The sequence below is a fragment of the Corvus hawaiiensis genome, chromosome 21 (assembly GCF_020740725.1).
Source record: "Corvus hawaiiensis isolate bCorHaw1 chromosome 21, bCorHaw1.pri.cur, whole genome shotgun sequence".
Taxonomy (NCBI): domain Eukaryota; kingdom Metazoa; phylum Chordata; class Aves; order Passeriformes; family Corvidae; genus Corvus; species Corvus hawaiiensis.
Genome location: NC_063233.1, coordinates 879,342 through 893,923, shown reverse-complemented (window position 1 = coordinate 893,923; position 14,582 = coordinate 879,342). Strand labels below are relative to the sequence as shown.

General features: G+C 56.7%; 4 protein-coding genes across 10 annotated transcripts in view; 2 read left to right on the top strand and 2 right to left on the bottom strand.

The window, feature by feature from the left end:
- Nucleotides 1–734: 734 nt before the first annotated feature.
- On the bottom strand, nucleotides 735–4,141 carry PPP6C (protein phosphatase 6 catalytic subunit). Of its 2 annotated transcripts, XM_048325963.1 has the most exons (7): nucleotides 4,012–4,140; nucleotides 3,775–3,870; nucleotides 3,619–3,684; nucleotides 3,086–3,227; nucleotides 2,598–2,677; nucleotides 2,248–2,457; nucleotides 735–1,545 (listed from the first exon to the last, which is right to left on the bottom strand). In XM_048325963.1, exons 1-7 carry the CDS (start codon nucleotides 4,084–4,086, stop codon nucleotides 1,297–1,299), a joined length of 918 nt encoding a protein of 305 aa, XP_048181920.1. In that variant the 5' UTR covers nucleotides 4,087–4,140; the 3' UTR covers nucleotides 735–1,296. The 2 variants fall into 2 exon arrangements, with proteins under 2 accessions (XP_048181920.1, XP_048181919.1); XM_048325962.1 differs by having other exon boundaries at nucleotides 3,775–4,141.
- A 52-nt stretch (nucleotides 4,142–4,193) lies between these two features.
- On the top strand, nucleotides 4,194–6,496 carry RABEPK (Rab9 effector protein with kelch motifs). The gene is made up of 7 exons (XM_048325961.1): nucleotides 4,194–4,276; nucleotides 4,350–4,486; nucleotides 4,570–4,722; nucleotides 4,832–4,993; nucleotides 5,270–5,419; nucleotides 5,602–5,751; nucleotides 5,943–6,496. Exons 1-7 carry the CDS (start codon nucleotides 4,218–4,220, stop codon nucleotides 6,227–6,229), a joined length of 1,098 nt encoding a protein of 365 aa, XP_048181918.1. The 5' UTR covers nucleotides 4,194–4,217; the 3' UTR covers nucleotides 6,230–6,496.
- Nucleotides 6,497–6,993: 497 nt separating this feature from the next.
- HSPA5 (heat shock protein family A (Hsp70) member 5) lies at nucleotides 6,994–10,981 on the bottom strand. Its single transcript, XM_048325946.1, has 9 exons — nucleotides 10,889–10,981; nucleotides 10,539–10,677; nucleotides 10,034–10,265; nucleotides 9,782–9,919; nucleotides 9,399–9,511; nucleotides 8,930–9,320; nucleotides 8,422–8,659; nucleotides 8,051–8,218; nucleotides 6,994–7,868 (listed from the first exon to the last, which is right to left on the bottom strand). Exons 2-9 carry the CDS (start codon nucleotides 10,652–10,654, stop codon nucleotides 7,309–7,311), a joined length of 1,956 nt encoding a protein of 651 aa, XP_048181903.1. The 5' UTR covers nucleotides 10,655–10,677; nucleotides 10,889–10,981; the 3' UTR covers nucleotides 6,994–7,308.
- A 143-nt stretch (nucleotides 10,982–11,124) lies between these two features.
- Nucleotides 11,125–14,582, top strand: part of GAPVD1 (GTPase activating protein and VPS9 domains 1) — a 30,368-nt gene continuing 26,910 nt past the window's right edge. For 2 of the 6 annotated variants that reach the window (XM_048325935.1, XM_048325937.1), the window contains exon 1: nucleotides 11,729–11,941. The gene's annotated coding sequence lies outside the window, so the exon portion shown is untranslated. Of the gene's footprint in view, nucleotides 11,143–11,728; nucleotides 11,951–14,582 lie in introns of those variants that run through there. The other 4 variants (XM_048325938.1, XM_048325936.1, XM_048325932.1 and 1 more) reach the window with 3 other exon arrangements.

Below are 14,582 nucleotides of genomic sequence, written 5' to 3'. Positions count from 1 at the left end.
ACGGACACGGACACACACGGACACACGGACACAGGGACATACGGACACACACGGACACAGGGACACACAGACACGGACACACACAGACACACACGGACACAGGGACACAGGGACACACACGGACACACACGGACACACGGACACAGGGACACACACACACGGACACATGGACACACACGGACACGGACACACACGGACGCACGGACACACGGACACACGAACACACAGACACACACGGACACAAGGACACACAGAGACACAGGGACACGGGCACACACACACGGACACACACGGACACACAGGGACACACACGGACACACACGGACACAGACACACAGACACATGGACACACACACGGACACACACACACGGACACACAGACACACAGACACAGGGACACACGGACACAGGGACACACACACGGACACACACACACGGATACAGGGACACAGGGACACACACACACGGACACAGACACACGGAGACACAGACACACGGACACACACGGACACAGGGACACACGGACACACACACACGGATACAGGGACACAGGGACACACACACACGGACACACGGACACAGACACACGGAGACACAGACACACGGACACCCGGACACACACACACGGACACAGGGACACACACGGACACACGGACACAGACACACGGACACATGGACACACACACACATGGACACACAGACTCGGGGTCAGTAAAAGCACAATGGAGCCTGGAAAAAATCCGAACAATGACTTTAATGTACAAATCCCGTCGCTGCAGCAGGTTTGCGGGTTTAATCGGGATCCCGAGGAAAACGGAACAAACGGGGAATGGAGAACAGCCCTTCGACCGCTTTATTGGGATCCACGTAATACTCGGAAAAGGCCGGCTCGGCACTGCGCCGTGAACACAGCACGGGCAGCCCTGGCCCCGCCGCACACTGGGCACTGACTTTGCTGCTGAAATTTCTTAAAACTTACCAAAAACAAAAAGCTGAACAAGAGACGGGCTCGAGTGGCTCCCGGAGCGTGGTGGTTAAAGGAATCGGTTCATCTAACCCAGGACTAGGCGAGGACTACATGCAGTAGTACAAATCTCAAGGACATATTACAAATACTCTGAAATTAATCTAGGGGAGGGGGGAAAAAAACTTGCTACAGACACCATAATACACAATAAATTTAGATAATTTAAAAATAAAAAAGGCAAGAGGCAGCATTTCAGCAGCAAAGTGCTCAATAAAAAGTATATTGTAAAGGGGCAGGACAGGGAGAGGTGACAGCAGGCGGGCGAGGGCTCAGAGGAAGTAGGGCGTGGTTGTCCTGGGAGGAATGACACGCTCTGAGTCTGGAACTGCGCGGAATAACTTTGGTTCTCTTGTATTTACATCTTTAAAGACCATGATGGATGCGATGTTCCCGCAGCGGTAGCAGTAGTTGGGAGCTGACCATACCGTTACCAACTTCTCATCAAACATGAATTTGTATCCTTCATGGACGAGCTGGTGTGCTCTGCAGATCAGCTTCAGGTTGTTGATGTGAACAAACTGCAAGGGAAGGGGGAAGGTCAGTGTGGCCTGAGCGGCCACTGCCCACACAACATCCTGCTCCTGGCCACGGCCCTGCACAGCGGGAGGGAGAACAGAACAGGGGGATTTGGAGACCCGAGCAGTGAGAAACCCCTGTGAAATACAGGTGCCAAAATCCGAGCACTGAGGAATACCATGAAAGCCAGGGAGCAGTGCTGTGCTGTCCCCAGGCTCAGCCCTTCCTGAATACGTTGTGCAAGGGCCACGCAACAACGCAGGCTGAGCACGGCCGTTGTGACATGGCCAGATCAGAGTCAGGCAAGGCCAGTGTGTGGAGCCCTGAGGAGTCTGCTCAGTGCAGACACAACAAAATTAACTCAGGAACTGCTTAAAAAATTGTATTTTTCTCCTAAATCCTTAGGAAAGCATTCCACACAAAGCCCAGGGACACTAGTGAGTCTCACCACATTACACTCTTTAGAAGCAAGATGGGTATCAGTACATCTGGCAGTTATATTTGTGCTTTTAGGTTCAAGTGGCTCATTTTTTCTAGCTGACATGAGCAAAGCTTCCCCACCACCAGGAGTTACTAGCAGAGGTGTGACAGGAGAGCTCATTGTCTTGCAGTGCCCATGATCCATTCAAACACCACACTGAGGTGAGCCCCTTAGTTCCCCCATCCCCACACTTGGGCTGTGTGGCCCTGAGCAGCAGTGTTACCTCGTTGGTGACCTTGGCCCCAAAGAGCCAGCCCGCCCCGCGTGGGCTGATGGCCCACGTGTCCACGTCCTCCGGGTCTGACCACACCAGATCGCAGAAGGCGCCTTTGTGAGGGATTTCCTGGTTACGCTCAATGGTCCGGATCTGGTCAAGGGTCTTGATGTCTGGGGAGAGGCCTCCGTGCACACACAGAATCTGCTCGTCTATTAACTGCAGGGAAATGACACGTGTACAGAACACTCAGCATTCACCCAGCCCAGACGCTGCCAGGGGAACCTTCACAGGTCCCCACCTCTACAGTTCCCATTTAGACAATCTGGTTGTGTTGTTAACGTGGTGTTTGCACTTACAGCTGCTATTGTGAGCATGTCGAAGACTTTGGTACAGTATCTCCAGGCGTTCGCATTCCCGTATTTGGTTTGGCACTCATCTGTTGGAGAGAATGGTTTTATTCCTCATGGATCGCTGGACAACAGGCAACACAGGCAGCACAAACAGAGAGCAGAACCTGCACACTGCGGTGTGTCACACGAGCCCTGTCAGGAGCCCTGTGCAGGAAGGACTGAGCACCTCATGCACCTCTGCTCTCCCTCTGCGGGGCCTGTGCAGCTCAATGTAGCACCACGACACAAGCAGAAACCCCACGTGCCAGAGGAAAAGAGCAGCAAGATCTGCCTTAAACACCTTCCATGTTACAAACACAACGACCATGTTAACAAATGACAACATTTGAGCCCATGTCCCACCCGGCCCCTGGAGAGCCCCGGGTCCTGTGGCATCACCAGCGGGTTGCCCAAGGGACAGATGTTGCCCTCACGTATCCCAAGGCAGGACTCACCGTAGAACCCGTACACCTGGGTGATCTGCCTGCTCTCGTGGTTGCCTCGCAGCAGCGTGATACGGTCAGGCCACTTGGCTTTTAGTGCAAGGAGGTACGTGAATGTCTCGAGGCTGTAATACCCTCGGTCTACAAAGTCCCCCTGAAGTCAGAGACAGTCGTACATGGAGCAAGAGTCACACGAGAAAGTGCACAGTGACACATCCACTCTGAACTCCTCACTGTCACAGAGAAACCCAGTGCTGGAGGGCAGCCGGGACCTGCTGGGCTCCAGGGGAACTCTGGGCGCTCTGGGCACTCCCCTCACCGCCGCCCTGACGTGACCCCGCGGCCGCGGGACACCCGGGCACAGCAGGGCGCTCTGCTCTGCCCCACCCCGCGGGGCTCCCGCTGCTCCCGGCAGCACAACCGGCGGGCAGGAGCCAACAGCGGCCCCGGCGCGGGCCGGGGCCTGGGACACGGGAGCCCCCCGGGATTTCCCCTTCAAGCCGCTGTCAAACCCAGCGGGGCCGGGCCGCACCCGGCGCACGTACCATGAAGATGTAGTTGGTGTCGGGGACCTGCCCGCCGGTCCGGAACAGCTCGCACAGGTCATAGAACTGCGGAGAGATAGAGGCGTGAGCGGGCACCGGGCATCGGCACCGACTCCGGCCCGGGGCTGCACCGGGAGTGGCCCGGCCCGGCCTTACCTGTCCGTGGATGTCCCCGCAGACGGTGACGGGCGTGGAGACGGGCTGGACGTTGGACTCTTCCAGCAGCAGGTCACAGACATAGTCGCAGAGGCGCTGCGGGAGGGAGCGGGGCAGGGTCGGGGTCGGCGCCGGGACCGCCGGGACCACCGGCACCGCCCGTCCCGGCCCGCCCGGCAGCGCCCGCCCCGGCCCGCCCGGCCCCGGCCCGCCCCGGCCCCGCCGCCGCGGCCGCACCTTGAGGTCGTTCTCGGGCAGGTACTTGCAGAGCCGCGCGATCTCCACGTACTTGTCGAGGTCCAGCGGCGCCATCTTGCACGGGCTCGGGCAGAAGCGGGCCCCCCCCGCCACTTCCGGGCGGCGGAGCGCGCCGCCGGCGCGGGCGGAAGCGCGCGGCACTTCCGGCGGCACTTCCGGCCGGGCCGGCCCCGGTGAGCGCCGCCATGGCCCCGCGGGCGCTGCCGCTGCTGCGGCCGGGACAGCGGCCGCGCTCGGGACAGTGGTGAGTGGGGCGGGGGGACCGGCGGGACCCCGGGCCGCCCCAGCCCGCGCTGAGCGCCGCCCTCGCCCCGCAGGTACCGGCTGAGCCCGCGCGGGGAGCGGCCCGGCGGCCGCGTGGGATTCGGCTGCCTCCTCCTGCCCGGCCGCGTCCTGCTGCTGGCTGGTGCCGACCCCGCCGGGGCCTTCGCGGACGCGCATTTCGTGGAGCTGGGTGAGGGCCGGGCCGTGGCGGGCCTGGAACCGGAACCGCGACCGGGACCGGTGCCGGGTCCGAGCGCCTGTCCCTGCCCGCAGCCCCGCTCCGCTGGGTCCCCGCCGGCTGGCGCGGACTGAGGCCCCGCTACGAACACGCCACGTTCCTGCCCGCCGCCGGTCCCCCGCGCCTCTGGGTCTTCGGCGGCGCCCACCCCGCGGGGAACCGCAGCTGCGTTCAGGTGCTGGACCCCGGTGAGTGCCCCAGATCCGTGCCCGGAGCGGGGCCGGGGTTCCGGGCTGCGGGACAGGCGCGGCTTCTGTTCCCACGTTGGTTGTTTGGTTAATCAAATGTCTTAACTAGAAACAGGAACGTGGGAGAGCCCTGCAGTGAGGGGGGTGCCGCCGCGGCCCCGGACGTTCCACACGTCCTCGGCGGCCATCGGGGCCCGTCTGTTCGTGTTCGGGGGTGGAGACAAGGGAGCAGAACCGGTGAAAGACCAGCGGCTTCACGTGTTCGACACAGGTACCCCAGCGCCTGCGAGGGCATTCGTCCCCCGGGCGGTGGGAGGGAGCTTTGCCCTTCGGGTTTAGTCAGAGGGATGGAAGTGTTGTGCTTTGTTTGGAGATGGGTCCGGCTGGATGGGTCGCTGTTCTTCTCTTGACAGGCCTTTGTGTTCATGTAGTCACTGGGGATTCAGACCCCGTGGCTTGGATAGGAAGCCTTGGCAGGGCTCCGGGGTTTCTGATCTGTAGAACTTCCAGAGTTTTGTTCCTTATGCACGTGTATTCCCGTTTTTAGCCACCCTGACCTGGTCCCAGCCGGACACTCATGGTGATCCCCCTTCTCCTCGGCACGGACACACCGTGGTTGCAGTTGGGACCAAGCTCTTCATCCATGGAGGTTTAGCTGGAGATGTTTTTTACAATGATCTGTTCTGTATCGACATAAGTAAGTGTGGATGGAGGTACTGACGGGCAGTACCTGTGTGTGATGTGCTTTGATTTGGGGGGACCTTTTTTCCATAATACTAGTTCTTAAGTGCTTAAAATACTACCCTCTTTGTTTAAATCAACAAAATGTATGGGGTTTGTATAATGCAGAACCATGGACATGTTCTTTTGTTGCAACAGATGACATGAGATGGGTGAAGATCCTGGCCACTGGGGATGTCCCTGGAGGACGGGCATCGCACTCCTCAGCAGTGTTTCAGGACCACTTGTACATTTTTGGCGGAATAGGTCCAGATGGGACACTGGATACTGCGTACAAGTATCACACAGGTAGGGAGGCTGCTCTCAGCAGTGCCATGGTAGATGCCAGGCAGCTGGGGAACACATTACCTGCTCAAGTCCTGGGCCTCTTCCCCCTGGAGTCACACCACTACGGGGCTGGATGCTCAGAACTGTTTAATTAACAGTGTCACTATCTGGGGTGTGGCATTTAAAGCTGTGACTGTATCTTTGCACTGCAGGAAGGCAGCAGTGGACGCTGCTGCAGTTTGAACCCCCACTGCCCAGCGGGAGGCTGGACCACGCCATGTGTGTCATTCCCTGGCGGGCTGGGGCACACAGGGACACAGGAGACCCCCCAGCTGGGCAAGAGCCACCTCTGGCAGCAGGTGACAGAGCTGGGACCCTCCAGCAGGGCCTGGGTGAGGACTGCACCGAAGACACCTTTGTCCATCTCCTGTTTGTGTTTGGGGGGATGGACACACAGGGGCAGATACACAGGGACTGCCTGGTCACCCTCATCGAGTAGTGTCCCCACAGCACCAGCCTCATCCCATGGGGTTAATTCTGTCCCTTAAACAATCCTTACCCTTGGATGGCTGGCACGGTGCTGACACCCCTGGGGGACAGGGGCTCTGCTTGAACACGGTCCTGCTGCAGCCCCAGCCCAGGGAACATGGCAAGAGCCGAGGTGTTCTAAGGCACTGCTGGAGCTGGCACCACACAAGGTCAGTCTGGATTTAACTAATCCCATGGATTGGATAAGGATCAGTTAAATAAAGAGACCAAATTTCAACTAGGCTTCTTTTTTTATAAGAACCTTTATTAGGTGTAAACTACTTTTCAGTCTTCAGAAAACTGGTCTGTTTCATATGAGACTTTATTAAAGCTCTGAAGTTTTAATACTGCAGAAAAATGTAATTAAGCCAAGCTGCTCCCTCACTGCTGGGCACCATCACTACTGCAGGCACTGAATGGGTTCTGATGGATAGCCTCCCTCTCCCAGCTCAGTGAAAGCTACCCCTTCAGCAGTTACTCAGGCTTGATCCCCCCTTCCTCATCAGGATCTGTTGTAGAACTGCAGGGATGTCCAAGTCCACCTGGCTCCCTTCAGAAACTGAGTCTCAGCCCACCCCAAGGCAAGATGCCCAACTCCTGCTGTCAAACCTCCCACTCTTCCACAAACCCATGAAAGGTAACCTTGAGGGGGTGAGCTGCACTCCATCCTTCTTTAGGGTTAATCCAGATCCTGGTTGGAGCTGGGTAATGGAAATTACAAAACTAAAACAAAAGTCCAGTGTAAATAACAAATTTATTGTGGTCACTCCAGGTAGAAAAGCTCTACACCAAGTTCACATGACCAAGCTGTTAAATAGAATGTTCCACTGCCAATACTTCTAAACCCACATTTACACTCCCACCCCACTCCCCTCCCCAGACATCAAGCAACTGCTAACGAAAAGCAGGATACAGCCACGTCGGGCTAGCGGTTCCAGCTCCACTCACGAGTGAAGATTCAAAGTTACATTCCAAATTAAGAGTTCAATATTTTAAACAAGTGTTCCTGAGTCCAATATATACACACACCACATTCGGAGACGCCGGTATCTACAACTCATCCTTCTCTGCTGCCTCCTCCTCGCCGGGTGGGGGGCCGGCGCTGCCGTACAGCTTGCTAACGATGGGCTGAACCACCTCCTCCAGCTCCTTCTTTTGTGCTTTGAAATCTTCTATGTCCCCATCCTGATGGCTTTCCAGCCACTCGATCTTTTCCTCCACTGCTTTCTCTATTGTTTCCTTGTCCTCAGAGGACAGCTTCCCACCCAGCTTCTCCTTGTCCCCAATCTGATTCTTCAGGGAATAGGCGTAGCTCTCCAGCTCATTCCGGGCATCGATGCGTTCCTTAAGCTTCTTGTCCTCCTCAGCAAACTTCTCAGCATCATTCACCATCCTCTCGATCTCCTCTGGCGTCAGCCGGTTCTGGTCATTTGTGATCGTGATCTTGTTCTTGTTCCCGGTGCCCTTGTCCTCGGCCGTGACACGGAGGATCCCGTTCACATCTATTTCAAAGGTGACCTCAATCTGGGGGACACCACGGGGGGCAGGAGGGATTCCCGTGAGATCAAAGGTTCCCAGCAGATGGTTGTCCTTGGTGAGGGGACGCTCACCTGCAAGAAACAATGAGACAGGGTTACTTTCTTTCCCAGCTGTGGCTTGTACTTTGTGAAACCATGAGTGACACAGTTCCATCTACAAAGTACCTACAAGCCTTTGTGACAAACGGGAACAAGAATGAAAACCCTACAGACAGTCTCCAGCTGTCACAGGGACCACCACAGGTGACACCCACCTTCATAGACCTTGATGGTCACTGTTGGCTGGTTGTCAGAAGCTGTGGAGAAGATCTGAGACTTCTTTGTGGGAACAACAGTGTTTCTTGGGATCAGCTTGGTCATGACACCTCCGACAGTTTCAATGCCAAGAGTCAGGGGACAGACATCGAGCAACACCAAGTCACCTGGAACAGATCAAAGGCGTGACTGTGATACAACTTCCCAACACAAAACACATCCCCCAACACTGCAGACAAGATCCCGAGGCCTCAGGGGCACAGAATTCCAAGGATTGGAAAAGATCCAACTTCTTCTGCATCTTCTTGTCAATGCCCAACATCCACTGTTCAGTCAACTCAATCTTAGGTGGCAGCAAAGGTGTCCTTACCTGTATCCTGATCGCCAGAGAGCACCCCGGCCTGGACAGCCGCGCCATAGGCCACAGCCTCATCTGGGTTAATGCCACGAGAAGGCTCCTTCCCGTTGAAGAACTCTTTAACGAGCTGCTGGATTTTGGGGATGCGAGTCGATCCACCAACCAGGACAATCTCATCAATATCAGACTTCTTCAGGTCAGAATCTTCCAGAACTTTCTGAACAGGCTTCATGGTGGAACGGAACAGGTCCTGGAAAGACAAAAACCCAAGGACTGTGAGACTATTCCCAGCATGCCCCACTGTGCAGCCCTGGGGATGCAAAGTACAACACTACGGAGCAGAGATGCCAAACTGTCCGTCGCGCAGCCTCAGCAAGGCCCAGCTCCCTGGCAGGCAACAGCTGCCTGCTTACACAGAGTTATTTATACTCCAAAGTGCAATGTCAGAGCATGAGATGCTGCACATTCCCAAGTCCCAAGTCAGAGCTGAGGCTATGTAACTTTACCTTTCTAAACTTACCATGTTCAGCTCCTCAAACTTGGCTCGAGTGAGTGTCTCCGAAAAATCTTCTCCTTCAAAGAAGGACTCTATTTCGATCCTGGCCTGGTGCTGAGATGACAATGCTCGCTTGGCCTTCTCCACCTCCCGCCTCAGCTTCTGCACAGCTCTGTTATCCTTCCTAACATCTTTGCCGGTTTTCTTCTTGTAGAGCTTGATGAAGTGCTCCATAACCCGCTGGTCAAAGTCTTCTCCACCCAGGTGAGTGTCACCATTAGTAGCCACAACTTCAAAGACTCCGTTGTCAATTGTGAGGAGGGAGACATCAAAAGTTCCACCGCCCAGATCGAATACAAGGATGTTCTTCTCTCCCTCTCTCTTGTCCAGTCCATAAGCAATGGCAGCAGCTGTTCTGTACAGGGAACAGCCTGTCAGAGTGGGGGGTGCCACCCCACAGCTCCCCTCGGGCAGGACGGGGTGAGGTACTCACGGCTCATTGATGATCCGCATCACGTTGAGCCCCGCGATGGTCCCGGCGTCCTTGGTTGCCTGGCGCTGGGCATCATTGAAGTAGGCTGGCACCGTGACAACAGCGTGGGTCACCTGAGCAGGGGGGAGGGACAGGTTTGTTACAGAAATGAGAGAAAAACAGTTTAAGTAGTACCAGCCACTCTGAGCAGTGCTGGGAACAATTAGCCCATCTTTAGAAATGAAGACTCAGCACCAGCTAAGCCCATTTAACAGGGCTGCCAGAGGGGCCTGCAGCACTAACTGCGGTTCAGGAGGGCAAGGTTAGTCCTGACTCAGCCTACCCTTCTCCCATTTCCTAAAGCTGCTAATCCCAGTTGTTACCAGTGTTTCCCATGTACTTACCTTCTTCCCCAAGTAAGCCTCTGCTGTTTCCTTCATCTTTGTCAGGACCATTGCAGAAATTTCTTCAGGAGCAAATGTTTTTGTCTGTCCGCCTCCAACATCGACCTGAATATGGGGCTTGGCTTTCTTCTCAACCACCTGAGGAGAACAATGGATACTGTCCCATTTAACTATTCTATGAGTAGATACCTCTTCTGACCACAACTGTACTTCCTCCAGTCCAGCCCCCCCACCTCTGCACTCAGGGCCCACCTTGAAGGGCAGGTACTTGATGTCTTGCTGCACGGAGGGGTCGTTCCAGGTGCGGCCAATGAGCCGCTTGGCATCAAACACTGTGTTCTCCGGGTTAGATGTGAGCTGGTTCTTGGCAGCATCCCCGATCAGGCGCTCCCCCTCGGGGGTGAACGCCACATAGGACGGCGTGATGCGGTTCCCCTGGTCATTGGCGATGATTTCCACGCGCCCGTTCTTGAAGACGCCCACGCTGAGGTTGGGGGGGGGAGCAGAACGGTCAGGCGGCGCGGTGGCCCGCACATCCCCCCCACCTCCCCTTCTGCTCCTCCCTGCGCTCTCCCGTGGGCCCGCAGGCCTTGCCTCCCCAGAAGGGGCCCAGCACTACCCATGCAAGCGGCCACCACCCTTCTTTCTCCTGTAGGCCCAGCATTACCAAGGGCCCGCAGGACCTGCCCTCCCCCGCTCCAAGGCCCAAGCACAGCCCATCAGCCCGGCCGTCCCCCCGTGCCCGGTCCCCACGCACCAGGAGTAGGTAGTACCCAGGTCGATGCCCACCACCGTGCCCACATCCTCCTTCTTCTCCTCATCGTCCGCCCAAACGGCGCCCAGCGCCAGCAGCGTCAGCAGCAGAAGCCTCATGCCGGCCGCTCACCTGCGCCCACCTGCCGAGAGGCCGCCGGTTACACAACGGAGGCGCCACGTGCGTGGCCGCCCCCCACACCCCTCCCCACGCCGCAACCGCCCTTACCGTGCCCAGCGCCGCCGTGCGCAGTCACCCACCGACCCCACCCGCTCCTTCCGTGCCCTCAAGCGCCACCCCCACCCCCCCCACCGGCCCAGCCCCGTGCGGCCCTCCCCGCGCGCGGCCCTCACCGTGCAGAAGCGCCGCGCCCCGATCACCGCTGAGCCGCCAGGCCGCGCCGCCCGCCCTTTTATACCTTCCGTTACCCCTTCGTGGAGCCTCCCCATTGGCTATCGCGCCCTCGCTGGAGCCTTCCCATTGGCCGGCTGCTACCAAGCTGGCCTCCCGCGATTGGCGAGCGCCGTGCGACAGCTCCGCCGTGCCCGGCGCGCCCCCCTCTCGCTGCCTCATTGGTTCCACCCGCCGGCCGCGGCCACAGAGAAGTGTGAGCCAAGCGGAGCGTCCCCATTGGCCGGGCGGGACCACGGCCGCCGGGGGGGGGGGGGGGGGGGGTTTCTGGAAGTTTCCATGGTTACCGGCCCGGGGCGGAGGGGGGATAACCCTCCGGTGTGGGGGGGCGCCGCTGCCTCCCGGGGGCACCGGGGTACGGGCGGTACCGGGGCACCGGGACACTGCCGGGAGGGAGGTGCGGGGAGGTTGGAGCCGGGCCGGCATCATGGCCGGGCCCTGCGGGGTCTCGGTACAGCCCCGTCCCTCAGCCGTCGGGGACGAGGTGACACGTGTGTGCCCAGCGCCCCGAGGCGACACCGGGACCGTCCTCGGGTAGCCGCTGCCCGTCCACCGGTGCCAGCATGTCGCAGGGCCCGGCCATGTCGCTGCACCAAGCCCCACACGCACAAGCCGGGGCTAGGCGGAGCGGGGGCTGACGGCGGAGCGAAGCTCCGAGAGCAGCCCCGGCTCCGCCCGGCCCCCGGCTCTCTCCCCGCTCCTCCTCGCCCCGGCCCCGCTCCCGGTGCCGGCCCCGGGACTACAAGTCCCAGGAGCGCCGTCGCCGCCTGCGCAGTGCCGCGCCCGCCCGGGCCGCAGCGGGAGCCGCCGGGGCGCTGGCCGGGCAGGGACGCGCTCGTATCCCGCGACAGCGCTCGGCTTCCTCCCCCCGAGGAGGAGGAGGAGGGAGCGGTGGGAGGAGGAGGAGGAAGGCCCGGGGCCTGACAAAACGCTTTGGCTCTTCCAGGGAAGAGAGAGGGAAGGCGGGCAGCCCAGGAGAGACGGAGCCGAGGAGGGTATGTCGGGTGGGTTTATCGCGATAGAGCGCCCGGGAGGCGGGGGGAGCGGTGTGGGGGCGGCGGGAGAAGTTGTTGGTGCGGTTTGCTCGGGGGTTTGTCTGTGCCCTTCTCCCCCTGGCCAGCCCTGCCTGCCCGGCGGGGTCCGGGCACCGGCGGTCCCTTTGCGGAGGCACTGGGAGAATCGGAGCCCTTGGCAGCGGGGCCCGCGCGGCTCCGGGAGCCGCTCGCTGCCGTGTCTCCTTCATGGCTTTTGTGTTGTGCACGTTTAAAACTTGAAACTTGACGAGTGTGGTGACTTCCCTTTTTGGTTACTCGCAGACCCCTAACGCTGGAGAACTCGGTCCGGGGAGTATCGGGCTTTTTTTTCTTGCAAAGTCATGATACCGCGCTCCTGAGAGCTGTTGGGATGGAGCTCTCGGAGCGAACATGTGACACTACACTTACTGATAGGTAAAGTGCTATTTTGGTGGACGATGCAGTTGACTCACAAGTAAGAAGATGCAATTTGAAGAGGATGGAGGGGAAATGGCACGGGCAGTATGTGAAATCTGAAATACTCTGTAAAAGCAGCAGGATGGTGGCTTCAGGAAATAGACTTTTTAACTGCTGCTGCCGAGTAGGGTTCCAAAATATTTAAGATGCTCCACACACGGGTTTTGACGTGAGATTTGTCAGGTCCTGGAGAATATACTCTCCTCAGTAGCAGCTATCCTTCCTGGTGGATAGGAAGGGAGCTGCTCTCAGGAGAGCAGGCTGGGAACAGGTTGGTTTTGCCAGTTTGAGCGGCTTCAAGTTCTGCAGTTGTTATGACTAAAAGTTTATTAGTGTGACCCTTACCTAAAGAGAGCTCCACTTTCTAGCATCACAAGCAACTGGAATAGATTTTAGCCTGCTTATGTGCTTTTTTGTTGGTTTTATGCAACGTGGTAATGCCTAATAGATAATTTAGCAGCCAGCTGATCCTGTGCTTTACTGGTAAATTCTGTTATGGGCTACGAGAAACAAGGTGCTCCTTGCACATGGATGGACAGTATGTCCAGGGCTAGCTGAGAGCAGCCTCTGGGCAGAAACAAATGTGAGGGATGAGTTTCTTATTAATGTCAATTAGACAGTGGAACTGCATTTTGTGTGTTTGAGTTGGTGGGTGTTGTGACGTGAGGGTTCAGCAATGAGCCCTAGGTCATGGTGAACCATCCTACTGAAAAAAGGGCTCTTTTAGCTCAGCTGTGGGAGACAGACAGTTAGCTTGTATAGAGAAATAAGGCTTGTGAGGTGCTACTATAATTACTAATGAGGAAAGAGGTACTTTATCGGGGCTGAATTAGCTTGGAAGCTATTCGGGCTTGCTTAGGAGTTATTTTTCAGCAGGACGGAGTGATTTTGCCTTGCCCTGCCCTGCTGACTTTAGATCTGCCCAAACTTGCTCTGGAAGTTGAGTCTTGTGTAGCGAGACTCAGGAGGAGCAACTAACCCTGAGCAGGAAACACAGGAGGAGGAAGGAGGATCTGGTGTACCAGCAGTATTGACCACTTTACTTAATCTCTTTTCTGTCAACTGAATCACAGAAATACTCAGCAGAAATGTGACTCGTTCCTGTATATCACAGGACAAACACACAGACTTTGTGAGGTGGAGGTTGGCACCTGAAGATTCAATGTCGTGTTTTCCAGGACTTTTAAGAGTAGGAAGCAGTCTGTGTCCTGTGTTCATCAAAGGGTAGACTGCCTCAGGTTCTGAGCAAATGTGTGCTGCCAGCAGGGCAAGGCATCTTGGATGCTGTCAGGTCATGCAGTCTTTGTTGTTGATATGTGGAGCATCATGAAGGGAAATTCTTTGAGTTGTTGTGCTAAGCTGCTCTTACTGTGCCGCAGTTACTCGTAGGTTCCTGAGTAGTCTTGAAATAACTGGCAGAAAATGGAAATGTTTTCATATCAACATGAAATTCCAGGATTGAAAAGTAATCTGCACATAGCACAATCTTAAATATCTGTTGTTCCTTCAGCCACAGCAGGCTGTTGGATATCTAAATACCATAAACTGACTCCTTCATACAGCTGTGTACAGATATCTGCTCTTCTAAGTGTGGTCTGTGGTAGTCATAAACGAGGTTGCTGGTTAATTACAGGCGCCTTTATGTTTATGAGCAGCTGATAAGGTAATCTGACAAACAAGGTTCTGGAATCAGCAGAGGCTCTGCTCCAGAGCTGTTCTGTGGCATGTCACCAAACACTGGCTGTGGCCAAGTGCTCCTGAAGCTTTGGCCCCGAGTGCTGGTCCAGAGTGAACGTGGTGGAGCCTGGTCAGAGGATGCAGCCGCTGTCTTTTCGTACTGTTGTGAAGGGAAGAGGTTTTGGGGAGGAGCAGTGTGTGTCAGGTAGGTGTGTTAGTGGTACAGTAGTTTCTTCTTTCAGAACAAGCTGTGTTGGTAATACCAGTGTCTGAGGAGAGGAATAGCACATGCATCTTGCTCAACTGGGTTTTTTGGGTTTTCTTCCCTGAGCCTTGCTGAAGTACCTTGTGTGTTAAACTGCTGCTTTACATCTCTGGTGTTCTCAGGTGTCTGCCAGAGACCTCAGGTGAAGACAAAATTGTTTGTGCTCTTGCTTGCTGTGCGTGTGTGGCTTCAGAATAATTCATT

Coding starts and splice junctions, on each gene's coding strand:
- PPP6C (XM_048325962.1), bottom strand. CDS start 4,086: ATGGCGCCGCTGGACCTCGACAAGTACGTGGAGATCGCGCGGCTCTGC. Junction 3,685..3,774: donor GCGGGGACATCCACGGACAG/GTAAGGCCGGGC, acceptor ATCTCTCCGCAG/TTCTATGACCTGTGCGAGCT. Junction 1,546..2,247: donor GGGCCAAGGTCACCAACGAG/GTAACACTGCTG, acceptor CTTCCCTTGCAG/TTTGTTCACATCAACAACCT.
- RABEPK (XM_048325961.1), top strand. CDS start 4,218: ATGGCCCCGCGGGCGCTGCCGCTGCTGCGGCCGGGACAGCGGCCGCGC. Junction 4,277..4,349: donor CGGCCGCGCTCGGGACAGTG/GTGAGTGGGGCG, acceptor CTCGCCCCGCAG/GTACCGGCTGAGCCCGCGCG. Junction 5,752..5,942: donor TGCGTACAAGTATCACACAG/GTAGGGAGGCTG, acceptor TTTGCACTGCAG/GAAGGCAGCAGTGGACGCTG.
- HSPA5 (XM_048325946.1), bottom strand. CDS start 10,654: ATGAGGCTTCTGCTGCTGACGCTGCTGGCGCTGGGCGCCGTTTGGGCG. Junction 9,512..9,781: donor AGGCTTACTTGGGGAAGAAG/GTAAGTACATGG, acceptor CCCCCTGCTCAG/GTGACCCACGCTGTTGTCAC. Junction 9,321..9,398: donor ATGCGGATCATCAATGAGCC/GTGAGTACCTCA, acceptor TTCCCTGTACAG/AACAGCTGCTGCCATTGCTT.